The sequence below is a fragment of the Salmo salar genome, chromosome ssa01, assembly GCF_905237065.1.
Source record: "Salmo salar chromosome ssa01, Ssal_v3.1, whole genome shotgun sequence".
Classification (NCBI taxonomy): Eukaryota; Metazoa; Chordata; class Actinopteri; order Salmoniformes; family Salmonidae; genus Salmo; species Salmo salar.
Window position 1 is genome coordinate 49,439,462 of NC_059442.1, and position 14,317 is coordinate 49,453,778.

The window sequence follows — 14,317 nt, forward strand, 5'->3', positions numbered from 1 at the left end:
GAGAGGAGGAAAAAGGGAAGAAAAGAGGAGACATCAGGTGAACTGAGGAAAGGATGAGTGGAACATAGAAGGGAAGAGAAGGAGAGGTGGAGGAGGGAGAGAGAGAGCAGTGAAGTGGAGGATAGGAGGGTTCTTATTGATTGAGATGCTAATGTCATACCATTGATTTCTCCCAAGAAACATTAACATCATAAAGATTGTGTTTGTGTGTGTTGGAAACATTAGTAAAACACTCTGCTCGTTGTCTGAGCTTTAAACAGACCTGGGTTACCACAGGGTTACCACTGACTAACACAAATACACACATTAAACTAACTATAACAGATGAGATTCTGATAGCAGATGGGAGGTATTGGAATCCCATAGACTATCTGGATGATAAAAAATATAGATCTCTCTCAAAGTGTGGGACTTTTCTGGTTGAGAAGACGTCATACTGGATTACAACCAACTGGTCTTTGTTACAACATGTTAAAGACCTCTTTTTTATGACAAGATCAAGACCTCATGGGAAAGACGTCACATTTTGGTTGATATCTGGTCAGATCTGATTAAAACATGATAAATATGTATTTTTCTGGTTGCTAAAAATACATTATTTAACCAGTATACAACCTGACACACACACACACACACACACACACACACACACACACACACACACACACACACACACACACACACACACACACACACACACACACACACACACACACACACACACACACACACTCACCTCTTCCTCAGGCTCCAGCTCCTGTAGTATGATGTGTGTGTGGCTGCAGGTGTGTGTATGTGAGCAGGGCTCAGGGGTGGTGGACGCTGGGGGGGAGGGCTCCGTGAGAGGTGCAGTAGTCTCAGTCAGGACAGGGAAAAAGGTTAGGCGGTTACAGTCCTCTCCACCATCCTCTTCCTCTGTCCCTGGCTCAAACAGGATCCCTGACTCTGGAACACACACAGAGACACATGAGTGTGGGCACAGGTGCTAAGTTGGTAGAGCACGGCGCTTGCAATGCCAAGATCGTTGGTTCGATTCCCACTGGGGCCACCCATACAAAAAATGGATGCACACATGACTGTAAGTTGCTTTGGTTAAAATTGTCTGCTAAATGACATATTATATTATGTCAGGTGTGTGTCTGTGTTCTTACCTGAGTCAGTCTCTGTCCTTCCTTTGCTCTCCTCTGGCAGACTATTTCTCACACACATATCTGCCAACTACACAGCAACAGAGAGAGGACAGATGAAGCAATCACAATGGCGCCGTAGGGGAGGGCTGCCATCTTATCGGCTCTCAACCAACCGTGCTATTTTCTTTATTTTTTCGCTGAGTTAAACTGAGTTTAAATGTATTTGGCTAAGGTGTATGTAAACTCCCGACTTCAACTGTAAGTCTCCAACTTTAGTGATTTTTGCAATTCGTTCCAGTCATTGGCAGCAGAGAACTGGAAGGAAAGGCGGCCAAAGGAGGTGTTGGCTTTGGGGATGACCAGTGAAATATACCTGCTGGAGCGTATGCTACGGGTGGGTGCTGCTATTGTGACCAGTGAGCTGAGATAAGGCGGAGCTTTACATAGCAAAGACGTATAGATGACCTGGAGCCAGTGGGTTTAGCGATGAATATGTAGTGAGGACCAGCCATCGCGAGCATACAGGTCTCAATGGTGGGTAGTATATGGTGCTTTGGTGACAAAACGGATGGCACTGTGATAGACTGCATCCAGTTTGCTGAGTAGAGTGTTGGAGGCTATTTTGTAAATGACATCGCCAAAGTCAAGGATCGGCATCATAGTCAGTTTTACGAGGGTATGTTTGGCAGCATGAGAGAAGGAGGCTTTGTTTCAAAATAGGAAGCCCACTCTTGATTTCATTTTGGATTGGAGATGCTTAACGTGAGCCTGGAAGGAGAGTTTACAGTCTAACCAGACACCTAGGTATTTGAAGTTGTCCACATATTCTATGTGGACCCATTATGCACGCAGGCAATGAGGCAGTGTTCACTGAGATCCTGGTTGAAGACAGCAGAGGTGTATTTAGAGGGCAAGTTGGTTAGGATGATATCTAAGAGGATGCCCATGGTTACAGATTTAGGGTTGTACCTGGAAGGTTCCGTGATAATTTGTGTGAGATTGAGGGCATCTAGTTTAGATTGTAGGATGGCCGGGATGTTAAGCATGTCCCAGTTTAGGTCACCTAACCGTACAAACTCTGAAGATAGATGGGGGCGATCAATTCACATATGGTGTCCAAGGCACAGCTGGTGGCTGAAGGGGGTCTATAACAAGCGGCAATGGTGAGAGACTTGTTTCTGGAAAGGTGGATTTTTAAAAGTAGAAGCTCGAATTGTTCGGGCACAGACACGGAACTCTGCAGGCTATCTCTGCTGTAGATTGCAGCTCCGCCCCCTTTGGCAGTACTATCTTGTCGAAAATGTTTATAGTTAGGGATGGAAATTTCAGGATTTTTGGTGACCTTCCTAAGCCAGGATTCAGATACGTCTAGGACATCCGGGTTGGCGGAGAGTGTTAAAGCAGTGAATAAAACAAACTTAGGGAGGAGGCTTCTAATGTTAACATGCATGAATCCAACGCTATTACGGTTACAGAAGTCAACAAATGAGAGCGCCTGGGGAATGGGAGTGATGCTGGGAGCTGCAGGGCTTGGGTTAAACGCTACATCACCTGTCACGATTCTCAAAAGCTGAACCCAGAAGCAGACCAGGACAAGGTGAGTAAAATGAAGGTGAGTATTTATTTACAGACTCAAGGTGAAAATAGAATAATCCAGGAGACGCAGCGGAGGTGAGTTGATGAGAGTGAATAGGCAGATCCAATGATGTCACTGAAACCACCGACGACCAGGCAAGGAGGGTGAATGTTCCGGGAGGATGACTGTAGACAGAGTAAACGGGGATGAGTAACCGGCAAAAAGTACAGAACAACAAAACTAACTCTGGTAACATGAGGCTTGATACGCTGACACAACATACTGTTTATTGCTAACGATCCGGCAGGGAATGGATGTCAGGTCAGAGCTTATGAAGAGAAGAGGTGATGATCAGGACCAGGTGTGCAGAGATGCAGCTGCAAGTAATCGAGAGATCACCCGCCTAGCTTTGTCGCCCGGCAACCAGACAGGGTGTGTTCAGAAACCTCAGGAAACAACTCCAAAACAGAAAACAGGCAGCTCAGGCAGAAAACAGACTCAGGAAGCGGGATTCATGACATCACCAGAGGATCAGAGTAGGAGTAGGAAAAGGGTACGGCTAAAGGCAATAAGAACTGGTCGTCTAGTGTGTTCGGAACAGAGAGTAAAAGGACCATATTTCTGGGCGCGGAAGAATAGATTCAAGGCATAATGTACAGACAAGGGTATGGTTGGATGTGAGTACAGTGGAAGTAAACCTAGGCATTGAGTGACGATGAAAGAGGTTTTGTCTCTAGAAGCACCATTTAAGCCAGGTGAAGTCACCACATGTGTGGGGGGGTGGAACAAAAGGGCTAGCTAAGGCACATTAAGCAGGGCTGGAGGCTCTACAGTGAAATAAGACAATAATCACTAACCAAAACAGCAATAGACAAGGCATATTGACATTAGGGAGAGGCATATGTAGCCGAGTGATCATAGGGTCCAGTGAGTAGCTCGGCAAACTGGAGACACGGCGATTCAGACAGCTAGTGGGCCGGGGCTAGCAGGCTAGCAGATAGGCCTCCGGGGGACGTCGCAATAGAAGAGCCTGTTGAAACCCCCTCGGACGGTTACGTCGGCAGACCAGTCGTGATGGATCGGCGGGGCTCTGTGTCGGCAGTAAAGGGTCCAGGCACATTGGCAAAAGAGGTATTGCAGCCGAGGAATTGGCTGATGGATGTCTTCGGCTAGCCGGGTGATGGGCCTAGCTCGAGGCTAGCTCCAGGCTAATTGGTGCTTGCTTCGGGACAGAGACATTAGCCAGGAGTAGCCACTCGGATAGCAGCTAGCTAGCTCCGATGATCCGGTGTAAAGGTTCAGAGCTTGCGGTAGGAATCTGGAAATGTGGTAGAGATAAAGCAGTCCGATATGCTCTGGGTTGATATTGCGCTGTGCAGACTGGCAGGATTTGACCGGGCTGAGGCTGGCTGATGTCCGAGTTAACGGTGATGACCGCTAGCAGTGGCTAACTGACTACTAGCTAGTAGCTAGATAGCTGGCTAGCTTCTGATGGAGGTTCCGGGTTCTAAAGTATAAAAAATAGCAGATCCGTACCACATTGGGTGAGGCGGGTTGCAGGAGAGTATGTTCAGTCCATAGCTGGAAATTGAGATTAAACATTTTAAAAAATATATACGAAATATGTGCGAAGAAAACGATATACAAGGGACGGGACAAGACAAAACAGATGTCCAACTGCTACGCCATCTTGGTACGGGAGTGCATACCCCAACCAGAAGCTTCCAGGAGCGGGACTCTAACCCGGAAGCTTATAAGTAATCTTGCTCTGCCCTCCAATGAAGCATCAAACAGGCAATGCATCAATACAGGACTAAGATGAAATCGTACTACACCGGATCCGACGCTCATCGGATGTGGCAAGGCTTGCAAACTATTACAGACTACAAAGGGAAGCACAGCCGAGAGCTGCCCAGTGACACAAGCCAACCAGATGAGCTAAATAACTTATATACTCACTTTGAAGCAAGTAATACTGAAACATGCATGAGAGCATCAGCTGTTCCGGACGACCGTGTGATCACACTCTCCGCAGTCAATGTGATTAAGACTCAAAAAGGTCAACATTCACAAGACCGCAGGTCCAGACGGATAACCAGGACATGTACTCCGAGCATGCACTGACCAACTGGCAAGTGTCTTCACTGACATTTTCAACCTCTCCCTGTCTGACTCTGTAATACCAACATGCTTCAAGCAGACCACCATAGTCCCTGTGCCCAAGAACACGAAGGTAACCTGCCTAAATGACTACCAACCTGTAGATCTCACGTCTGTAGCCATGAAGTGCTTTGAAAGGCTGGTCATGGCATCACATCAACACCCATTTTTTCAAAAACCTTAGACCCACTCCAATTTGCATACAGCACCAACAGATCCACAGATGATGCAATCTCTATTGCACTCCACACTGCCCTTTCACACCTGGACAAAAATAACACATTTACATTTACATTTACATTTACGTCATTTAGCAGACACTCTTATCCAGAGCGACTTACAAATTGGTGCATTCACCTTATGATATCCAGTGGAACAACCACTTCACAATAGTACATCTATATATATTTTTTTGTGGGGAGGGTTTGGGGGGGGAGGGTTAGAAGGATTACTTAATCCTATCCCAGGTATTCCTATGTGAGAATGCTATTGATTGACTACAGCTCAGCGTTCAACACCATAGTGCCCTCAAAGCTCATCACTAAGCTAAGGACCCTGGGACTAAACACCTCCCTCTGCAACTGGATTCTGGACTTCCTGACGGGCCGCCCCCCAGATGGTAACAACACATCCACCACGTGATCCTCAACACGGGGGCCCCTCAGTGGTGCGTGCTCAGCCCCCTCCTGTACTCCCTGTTCATTCATGACTGCACGGCCAGGCACGACTCCAGATCCTCAAAAAGTTCTACAGCTGCACCATCGAGAGCATCCTGACGGGTTGCATCACTGCCTGGTATGGCAACTGCTCGGCCTCTGACCGCAAGGCACTACAGAGGGTACTGAGTACGACCCAGTAGATCACCAGGGTCAAGCTTCCTGCCATCCAGGACCTCTATACCAGGCGGTGTCAGAGAAATGCCCTAAAAATTGTCAAAGACTCCAGCCACCCTAGTCATAGACTGTTGCCTCTGCTACCGCACAGCAAGCGGTACCGGAGCGCCAAGTCAAGGTCCAAGAGGTTCCTAAATAGATTCTACCATCAAACCATTGCCCCCCCGGAACGCTGCTGCTACTCTCTGTTATTATCTATGCATAGTCACTTTAATAACTCTACCTACATGTACATATTACCTCAATTACCTCGACACCGGTGCCCCCGCACATTGACATTGACTCTGTACCGGTACCCCCTGTATATAGCCCCGCTATTGTTATTCACTGCTGCTCTTTAATTATCTCTTACTTTTTTTGTATATTTTCTTAAAACTGTATTGTTGGTTAAGGGCTTGTAAGTAAGCATTTGACTGTATGGTCTACACCTGTTGTATTCGGCGCATGTGACAAATACAGTTTTATTTGATTTGTTACACACTACTCAAAGAACAGCCATTACACTCATAAAACAACTGGTTTCAACTGGGCACTAGTTCATTTAGCTGAGTCGATGATTTGTGCCGGTGATTTCAAAGGCAAAACTGATCATAGATCAGCAATTCTACTTTGAGATGTTGCTTTATGAATACGTTCCCCAGTGTCCACATGCCAGGAGGACTTCACATAATCAAAGATTGGTACTGATTCAAGTAGAATTGTCTTAAATTAATCATTGTAACTGTGTTCATTAATGACGTAACGATGTAAAACCTCATGGAGAGAGACGGAAAGAGAGAGAAAGCTATAGACTCGTAGAGAGAGAGGCTGACAAAGAGGGAAGAGAGAGAGATACAGTTGAGTGAGACAGCTATGGTATACAGTAATGGCCAGTACCCGTTTGGAGCGTCGCTGGGCTCTCCTGCGGATGCGAGGCCTGGTGCGGTTGGGGCCCTCAGCTGCATCCTGGACCCAGCCTCGTGTCAGCACCACCCCCGGCCCCGGGCCGAACACACCCCTCTCCCTTAGCAGCTCCTCCTCCACACACAGCCACATAGTCCCCAACCGCTTCCACTCATAAGCACACAGCTGCAGGAGAGAGAGGGAAAGGAATGTAAAAAAAGAAACGTTGGGGGAGATAAGAAGAGCGTGAAAATTACGTATGGGGAACATTAGATGCATGTCAGAATTATGTTGGGGAACCATAAGAGGAATGTAAAATTATGCTCGGGGAACGTAATAGGAATACTGTAGGAATGTAAAAATGCTCTACAATAGGCTGTTCAATCACATTCTATACTGGCACAAAAGATCTCGCAGTACCTGTGTGTGGTTCTTCCTCAGCTTCTCAAACATCTCCTGACCTCTCTTCAAATGGGCCTCCATACAAGACAGGAACTCCTAGAAAGGAGGAGAGGGACAGAGAGACAAATCAAATGTTATTGGTCACATACACGTTTAGCCGATGTTATTGCGGGTGTAGTTATTGTTTCTAGCTCCGACAGTGCAGTAACAAGTAACAAGTAATATCTAACAATTTCACAACATATACCCAATACACATAAATCTAAGTAAAGGAATGGAATTAGGAATATATAAATTAACAATGTCAGAGCTCTGGCCAAACGCTATGCCACTTGTAGTTTCTTCTCCGTAATGAGTCTGGATCTGAGTATCGCAAACACATTCTAACTGTTCTGATTGGTCCCAGAAACTGATGGGTTGGGCCAGAGCCAGAACACACGTGCTTAAAGTGGCGTTTAGAAGATGTGTCATTAGCCTCCCAAGTGGCACAGTGGTCTAAGGCACTGCATCGCAGTGCGAGCTGTGCCACTTAAGATCCTGGTTCGAGTCCAGGCTCTGTCGCAGCCGGCCGTGACCGGAGACCCATGAGGCGGAGCACAATTGGCACAGCGTTGTCCGGGTTAGGGGAGGGTTTGGCCGGCAGGGATGTTCTTGTCCCATCGCTTACTAGTGACTCCTGTGGTGGGCCGGGTGCAATGCACGCTGACACGGTCGCCAGGTGTACAGGCACATTGGTGCAGCTGGCTTTCCGGGTTAGGCGGGTGTTGTGTCAAGAAGCAGTGCAGCTTGGCTGGGTTGTGTTTAGGATGACGCTCGACCTTCGCCTCCCCCGAGTCCATATGAGAGTTGCAGCGATGGGACAAGACTGTAACTACCAATTGGATACCATGAAAAAGGGGTAAAAAATATATAATAAAGTAAAAGACAATGGCTTTGATACTCTGGTTAGAGATGATCCAATCGCGGATTACGTTTTTGTTCAACATACCTCATTTGACGTCAGCACAAATTACTTCAACAATGGCAGTCTAAGACTGTTCTGACTTTGCTTCCAACTTTACCTTTCTGCCACCTTTCTACCCTGCTAGAGCTGCCCTGGTCAACTGTAAGTTATGTTATTGTGAAGTGGAAACGTCTAGGAGCAATAACTGCTCAGCCGAGAAGTAGCGCAGAAAAACCATCTGTCCTTGGTTGCAACACTCACTTAACAAGTTCCAAACTACCTCTGGAAGAACGTCAGCACAAGAACTGTTCGTTGGGAGCTTCATGAATTGGTTTCCATGGCCGAGCAGCCACACACGAGCCAAGCGTCGGCTGGAGTGGTGTAAACCTCGCCGTCATTGGACTCTGGAGCAGTGGAAAAGTGTTCTCTGGCAGTCCGATGGACAAATCTGGGTTTACCTGTCCCAATGCATAGTACCAACTGTAAAGTTTGGTGGAGGAGGAATGGTTGGGCTAGGCCCCTTAGTTCCAGTGAAGGGAAATCTTAACTCTACAGCATACAATGAAATTCTAGATGATTCTTTGCTTCCAACTTTGTGGCAACAGTTTAGGGAAGGCCCTTTCCTGTTTCCGCATCACAATGCCCTTGTGCAGAAAGCGAGGTCCATACAGAAATGGTTTGTCGAGATCAGTGTTAAAGAACTTGACTGGCCTACAAAGAGCCCTGATTACAACCCCATCGAACACCTTTGGGATGAATTGAACCGCCGACCGCTAGCGAGGCCTAATTGCCCAACATCAGTGCCCAACCTCAATAATGCTCTTGTGGCTGAAAGTCCAGCAGTAATGTTCCAACATCTAGTTGAAAGAAGAGTGTTAAAGCAGCAAAGAAGAAACCAACTCCATATTAATGCCCATGATTTTGGAATGAGATGTTCAACGAGCAGGTGTCCACATACTTTGGTCATATAGTATATGTAGCGAACATAAAGAAGCGAAAGGATTCAGTTTGAGTCGTCAGGCAACACTACTAAGACTATCCCTCAAAGTGGGTTACATCATAAAACAAATATCTAACAAATCACTGAAAAAACTGAAAATTATAATCAATGTTCAGTGATCATTTAGACCAGTTCTACACTACTGTGTGTGTAAAAACAACACACCTCAATAATTCTGTATGAAAAACAATGTCCCATCTTTTCCTTATGACCATTCTGTAGCCTAAAACAGCCACTTCCCATACTGCGTATTCATATTAGTATTGTTTGTTTCATCATGAAATTACCATACACTCATATAATTACAGCTCATATAAATTGCATTCAGTGGGTGAAATAAGCTAGTGGCTACACAGCTTTCCAATAATACTGTCTATGGATCTAAACCTTTGGTGTCTGTGATCTAATAAGCGTAAACATTAATATCTCAGCGGTACGCTGCGGCAGTGGGCAGGGTGCAGTGGTGTGTCTGTGTGCGTCCTTGTGTGTGTCTTTGTGTGTGTGCATGTCCTTCTACTACATTAGTGCTAGCTAGTGACACTTAGGACTCACATTGTCTTAATGATTATGTGAGCTGTGCCAATCATCACAACACAGGCCTCACTGAGAGGGTGAAACAACACATCTCCTGCCATAACGTGTGACCGAGAACGCACATTTCAGTCGGTTACAGACAGAACATTACAGACTAAATGAACATGCTGCAGACTTGAGCTTCAGTCATGGTCGTGCACGGCTAACTCAATTTCTTTGTGGTATTGGTAATCATATTTCTCTGCTCTACTGCCTCCACCTGGGGAAATAAATGCATTGTTTAATAAATACTTATTTTTTGTAAAAAAAAGAAACAGAATATAAAATCCTCGTGCGTCAATCTAAATAACATAATCACAAAATCCCCATCAAAATCTGTCAGTTTAAGTTTGGCCTTCCGCATCTGGGGTGAAAGATGGCCGAGCTACCGCAGTGTTTGACTGACCATGAGACATTCTGAAAATCACTCATCTCACGAAAATGTCTATAGAGTCCAAACGGGTTGGCCTACAAACTATTTCTCCGGTTTGCTCTACAACCCCCACAACTGTCATGGGACTCGTCTGAAGGAAACCCATACAAACGAGTGGAAGTATGGAGGTAGGTTTGTGCCAACAAAAATAAGAGGATAAATGTGTCCAAAAAAAACGAAAATATTACCTGAGCTTTCTAGATATAGGACAGACATAGGACAGACACTTCAAAACCTTATTCCTTATGATTTATTTTTTTACTGCCTTTTTTGCCATTTATGAATGTGTTATTCAATGTGTTTCTATGGGCTATAGTAGTAAAGGCCGAATTCAATATTTTATCAAATATATTTTTTTATACATCATTTTTATACCTAAAGGGGTACTAAAATTCAAAATCAAACAGCTGAATGATCCATGCTATGTCCATATTAAAACAATTCAATATGTTAGCTTAGTACACCCCCGCCCCCAAACCCAAGAGCTTGAACTCTCATCCCTGATACAGATTGAAACCCTAGTGAATGTATATGGCATTCCAAAAGCAGGCAAAAATGTGACAATACAGTATAGAAGACAGAAACAAATGAAAGAAGAATTGGAAACGAAATTTAAGAAATATTAAAGAGAGAGAAGAAATGGGCCTAATAAAGTTGATCAAATAAAGCCACATTTTAAAAGATAAACACAACGTCGCTGCCATCACCACCATCTATAATTGTATTTCTTCATTTGGACAAACATAAGTAATATATAGCATTTATTACCTTAACCTGTTATGGCTAGGGGGCAGTATTTTCACGGCTGGATAAAAAACGTACCCGATTTAATCTGGTTACTACTCCTGCCCAGTAACTAGAATATGCATATAATTATTGGCTTTGGATAGAAAACACTCCAAAGTTTCTAAAACTGTTTGAATGGTGTCTGTGAGTATAACAGAACTCAAATGGCAGGTCAAAACCTGAGAGATTCCTTTACAGGAAGTGGCCTGTCTGACCATTTATTGTCTTTCTTTGACATCTCATTCCATTACAAAGGATCTCTGCGGTAACGTGACACGTCCCACGGGTCCAATAGGCTCTCAGAGCCCGGGAAAAACCTGAATGTCGTCATTCCAGCCCCAGGCTGAAACACATTATCGCCTTTCTCAAGTGGCCGATCAAGGGACTGTGGGCTTAGGCGCGTGCACTGGCCGCCCCCGTCTTTGTGATTTTTCCTCTGTTTACCGAAAAGGAGATTCCCGGTCGGAATATTATCGCTTTTTTACGAGATAAATTGCATAAAAATTGATTTTAAACAGCGGTTGACATGCTTCGAAGTACGGTAATGGAATATTTCGATTTTTTTTGTCACGAATTACGCCATGCGCGCGACCCTGATTTACCATTTCGGATAGTTTCTGGAACGCACGAACAAAACGCCGCTATTCGGATATAACTATGGATTATTTGGGACCAAACCAACATTTGTTATTGAAGTAGCAGTCCTGGGAGTGCATTCTGACGAAGACAACAAAAGGTAATCAAACTTTTGTAATAGTAAATCTGATTTTGGTGAAGGCTAAACTTACCGGGTGTCTAAATAGCTAGCCCGTGATGGCTGGGCTATGTACTTAGAATATTGCAAAATGTGCTTTCACCAAAAAGCTATTTTAAAATCGGACATATCGAGTGCATAGAGGAGTTCTGTATCTATAATTCTTAAAATAATTGTTATGCTTTTTGTGAACGTTTATCGTGAGTAATTTAGTAAATTGTTAGTAAATTCCCCGGAAGTTTGCGGGGGTATGCTAGTTCTGAACGTCACATGCTAATGTAAAAAGCTGTTTTTTGATATAAATATGAACTTGATTGAACAAAACATGCATGTATTGTATAACATAATGTCCTAGGTGTGTCATCTGATGAAGATCATCAAAGGTTAGTGCTGCATTTAGCTGTCTTCTGGGTTTTTGTGACATTATATGCTAGCTTGAAAAATGGGTGTCTGATTATTTCTGGCTGGGTACTCTGCTGACATAATCTAATGTTTTGCTTTCGCTGTAAAGCCTTTTTGAAATCGGACAGTGTGGTTAGATAAAGGAGAGTCTTGTCTTTAAAATGCTGTGAAATAGTCATATGTTTGAAAAATTGAAGTTTTTGTATTTTTGAGGAATTTGTAATTCGCGCCACGCCTATCATTGGATATTGGAGCAGGTGTTCCGCTAGCGGAACGTCTAGATGTAAGAGGTTAGCAGATAGCAACCTCATTGGCTCTTTAAACACTGCATTAAATAACATAACTCATCTCTTCCCCTATGCAATTAACATCACAACATCACACACTCTCATTTCCATTTTAATGACTTCTCAGCAACGCACCAACTCTGATGATTTTGTGTGTGTGTGTGTGTGTGTGTCTGTGTGTGTGTGTGTGTGTGTGTGTGGGGGGGGGGGATGGGAGTCATGTAACTGTATCACACAATTTATTATGGAAACCCCTTACTCTCTTCCTAATATGTGTATGGTTGAGGAAAAAGAGAGAACGGAAGGAAGAGAGAGACAGTGTGAAAGGGAGAGAGAGAGATTATGTTCCTGACCACAATTGTATCCTATTTTTTGCTCCTCTCCCTCTGTTACTATGCTCCTCTAGGTCAGTGAAAGTGAAGGAAGTGATATGGAGAATCAGGGCTCAGCAGCAAAAGGCAGGGAGGAAAAGGAGTTACAGATGATTGGAGGGAGGATTGGAGCGAGAGGAGAGTGGAGGGAGAGAGAAAGAGGAGAGTGAAGAGGAGGGAGAGTAGAGGGAGAGAGGAAGAGGAGAGTGAAGGAGAGGAGAGTGGAGGGAGAGAGGAAGAGGAGGAAGAGGAGAGTGGAGGGAGAAGAACATAGAGAGGAGGGGGAGGGAGAGGAGGAGGGAGAGGACAAAGCAGAGGGAGAGGATGAAGCAGAGAGAGTGGAGGAGGAAGAGGGAAGAGAAGAGGTAGAGCACACCTGAGACAGGAGCTTACATTTCCATGGCGTGTGTCTACCCCAAGTCCCACCATTTTAATGACTTCTCAGCAACGCACCAACTCTGATGATTTTGTGTGTGTGTGTGTGTGTGTGTGTGTGTGTGTGTGTGTGTGTGTGTGTGTGTGTGTGTGTGTGTGTGTGTGTGTGTGTGTGTGTGTGTGTGTGTGTGTGTGTGTGTGTGTGTGTGTGTAATGTCAACTTCTCTGTGTGCTGGCAGTGACTAGTAATGAATTTAACGTGATTATTAGTCCTATTAATTATCTTTATAATGTGAAGACACAGATAGAATTATAGAACGCTGCTGAATCACTGAAAGCATTTGACTGCTCCCAGTCTGTCTGTCAGTCTCTTCATGCAGTATGCTGCTGCTATCTGTAACATTTACCATGGGCACCTTGTCTCAGGCACCAATGATAAGCGTTTACAATCCTACACTCACCTGTAGTCATCTTCACACACTAGGACAGAAAGAGGAAGAAGGTGGTCCGAAAAAGAGTGGAACCGGGAGGTACTGTACTATCTAAATTATTTTGTGTCTAAGACATTGGGGGGGGGGATTGTTTTAAGATGGTCATGCATTGGATCATTTAGCTACAGTTGAAGTTGGAAGTTTACATACACCTTAGCCAAATACATTTAAACTCAGTTTTTCACAATTCCTAACATTTAATCCTACTCAAAAAATTCCCTGTCTTGGGTCAGTTAGGATCACCACTTTATTTTAAGAATGTGAAATGTCAGAAAAATAGTAGAGAGAATTATTTATTTCAGCTTTTATTTCTTTCATCGAATTCATACTTTGTCAGAAGTTTACATACACTCAATTTGTATTTGGTAGCATTGTCTTTAACTTGGGTCAAACGTTTCAGGTAGCCTTCCACAAGCTTCCCACAATAAGTTGGGTGAATTTTGGCCCATTCCTACTGACAGAGCTGGTGTAACTGAGTAAGGTTTGCAGGCCTCCTTGCTCGCACACACTTTTTCAGTTCTGCCCACAAATTTTCTATAGGATTGAGGTCAGGGTTTTGTGATGGCCACTCCAAAACCTTGACTTTGTTGTCCTTAAGCCATTTTGCCACAACTTTGGAAGTATGCTTGGGTTCATTGTCCATTTGGAAGACCCATTTGCGACCAAGCTTTAACTTCCTGACTGATGTCTTGAGATGTTGCATCAATATATCCACATACTTTTCCTCCTCATGATGCCATCTATTTTGTGAATTGCACCAGTCCCTCCTGCAGCAAAGAACCCCCACAACATGATGCTGCCACCACCGTGCTTCATGGTTGGGATGGGGTTCTTCGGCTTGAAAGCCTCCCCTTTTTTC

At 44.5% G+C, this 14,317-nt stretch overlaps 1 protein-coding gene across 4 annotated transcripts in view; it reads right to left on the minus strand.

The window, feature by feature from the left end:
* Positions 1-14,317, minus strand: part of wdfy4 (WDFY family member 4) — a 211,162-nt gene that overhangs the window by 84,826 nt on the left and 112,019 nt on the right. For all 4 annotated transcript variants that reach the window (XM_014198725.2, XM_014198716.2, XM_014198734.2 and 1 more), the window contains exons 43-46: positions 7,062-7,139; positions 6,636-6,827; positions 1,152-1,218; positions 737-945 (exon numbers count right to left, since the gene is read on the minus strand). In XM_014198725.2, coding sequence (XP_014054200.2) covers positions 737-945; positions 1,152-1,218; positions 6,636-6,827; positions 7,062-7,139 — 546 coding nt within the window. The remainder of the gene's footprint in view (positions 1-736; positions 946-1,151; positions 1,219-6,635; positions 6,828-7,061; positions 7,140-14,317) is intronic.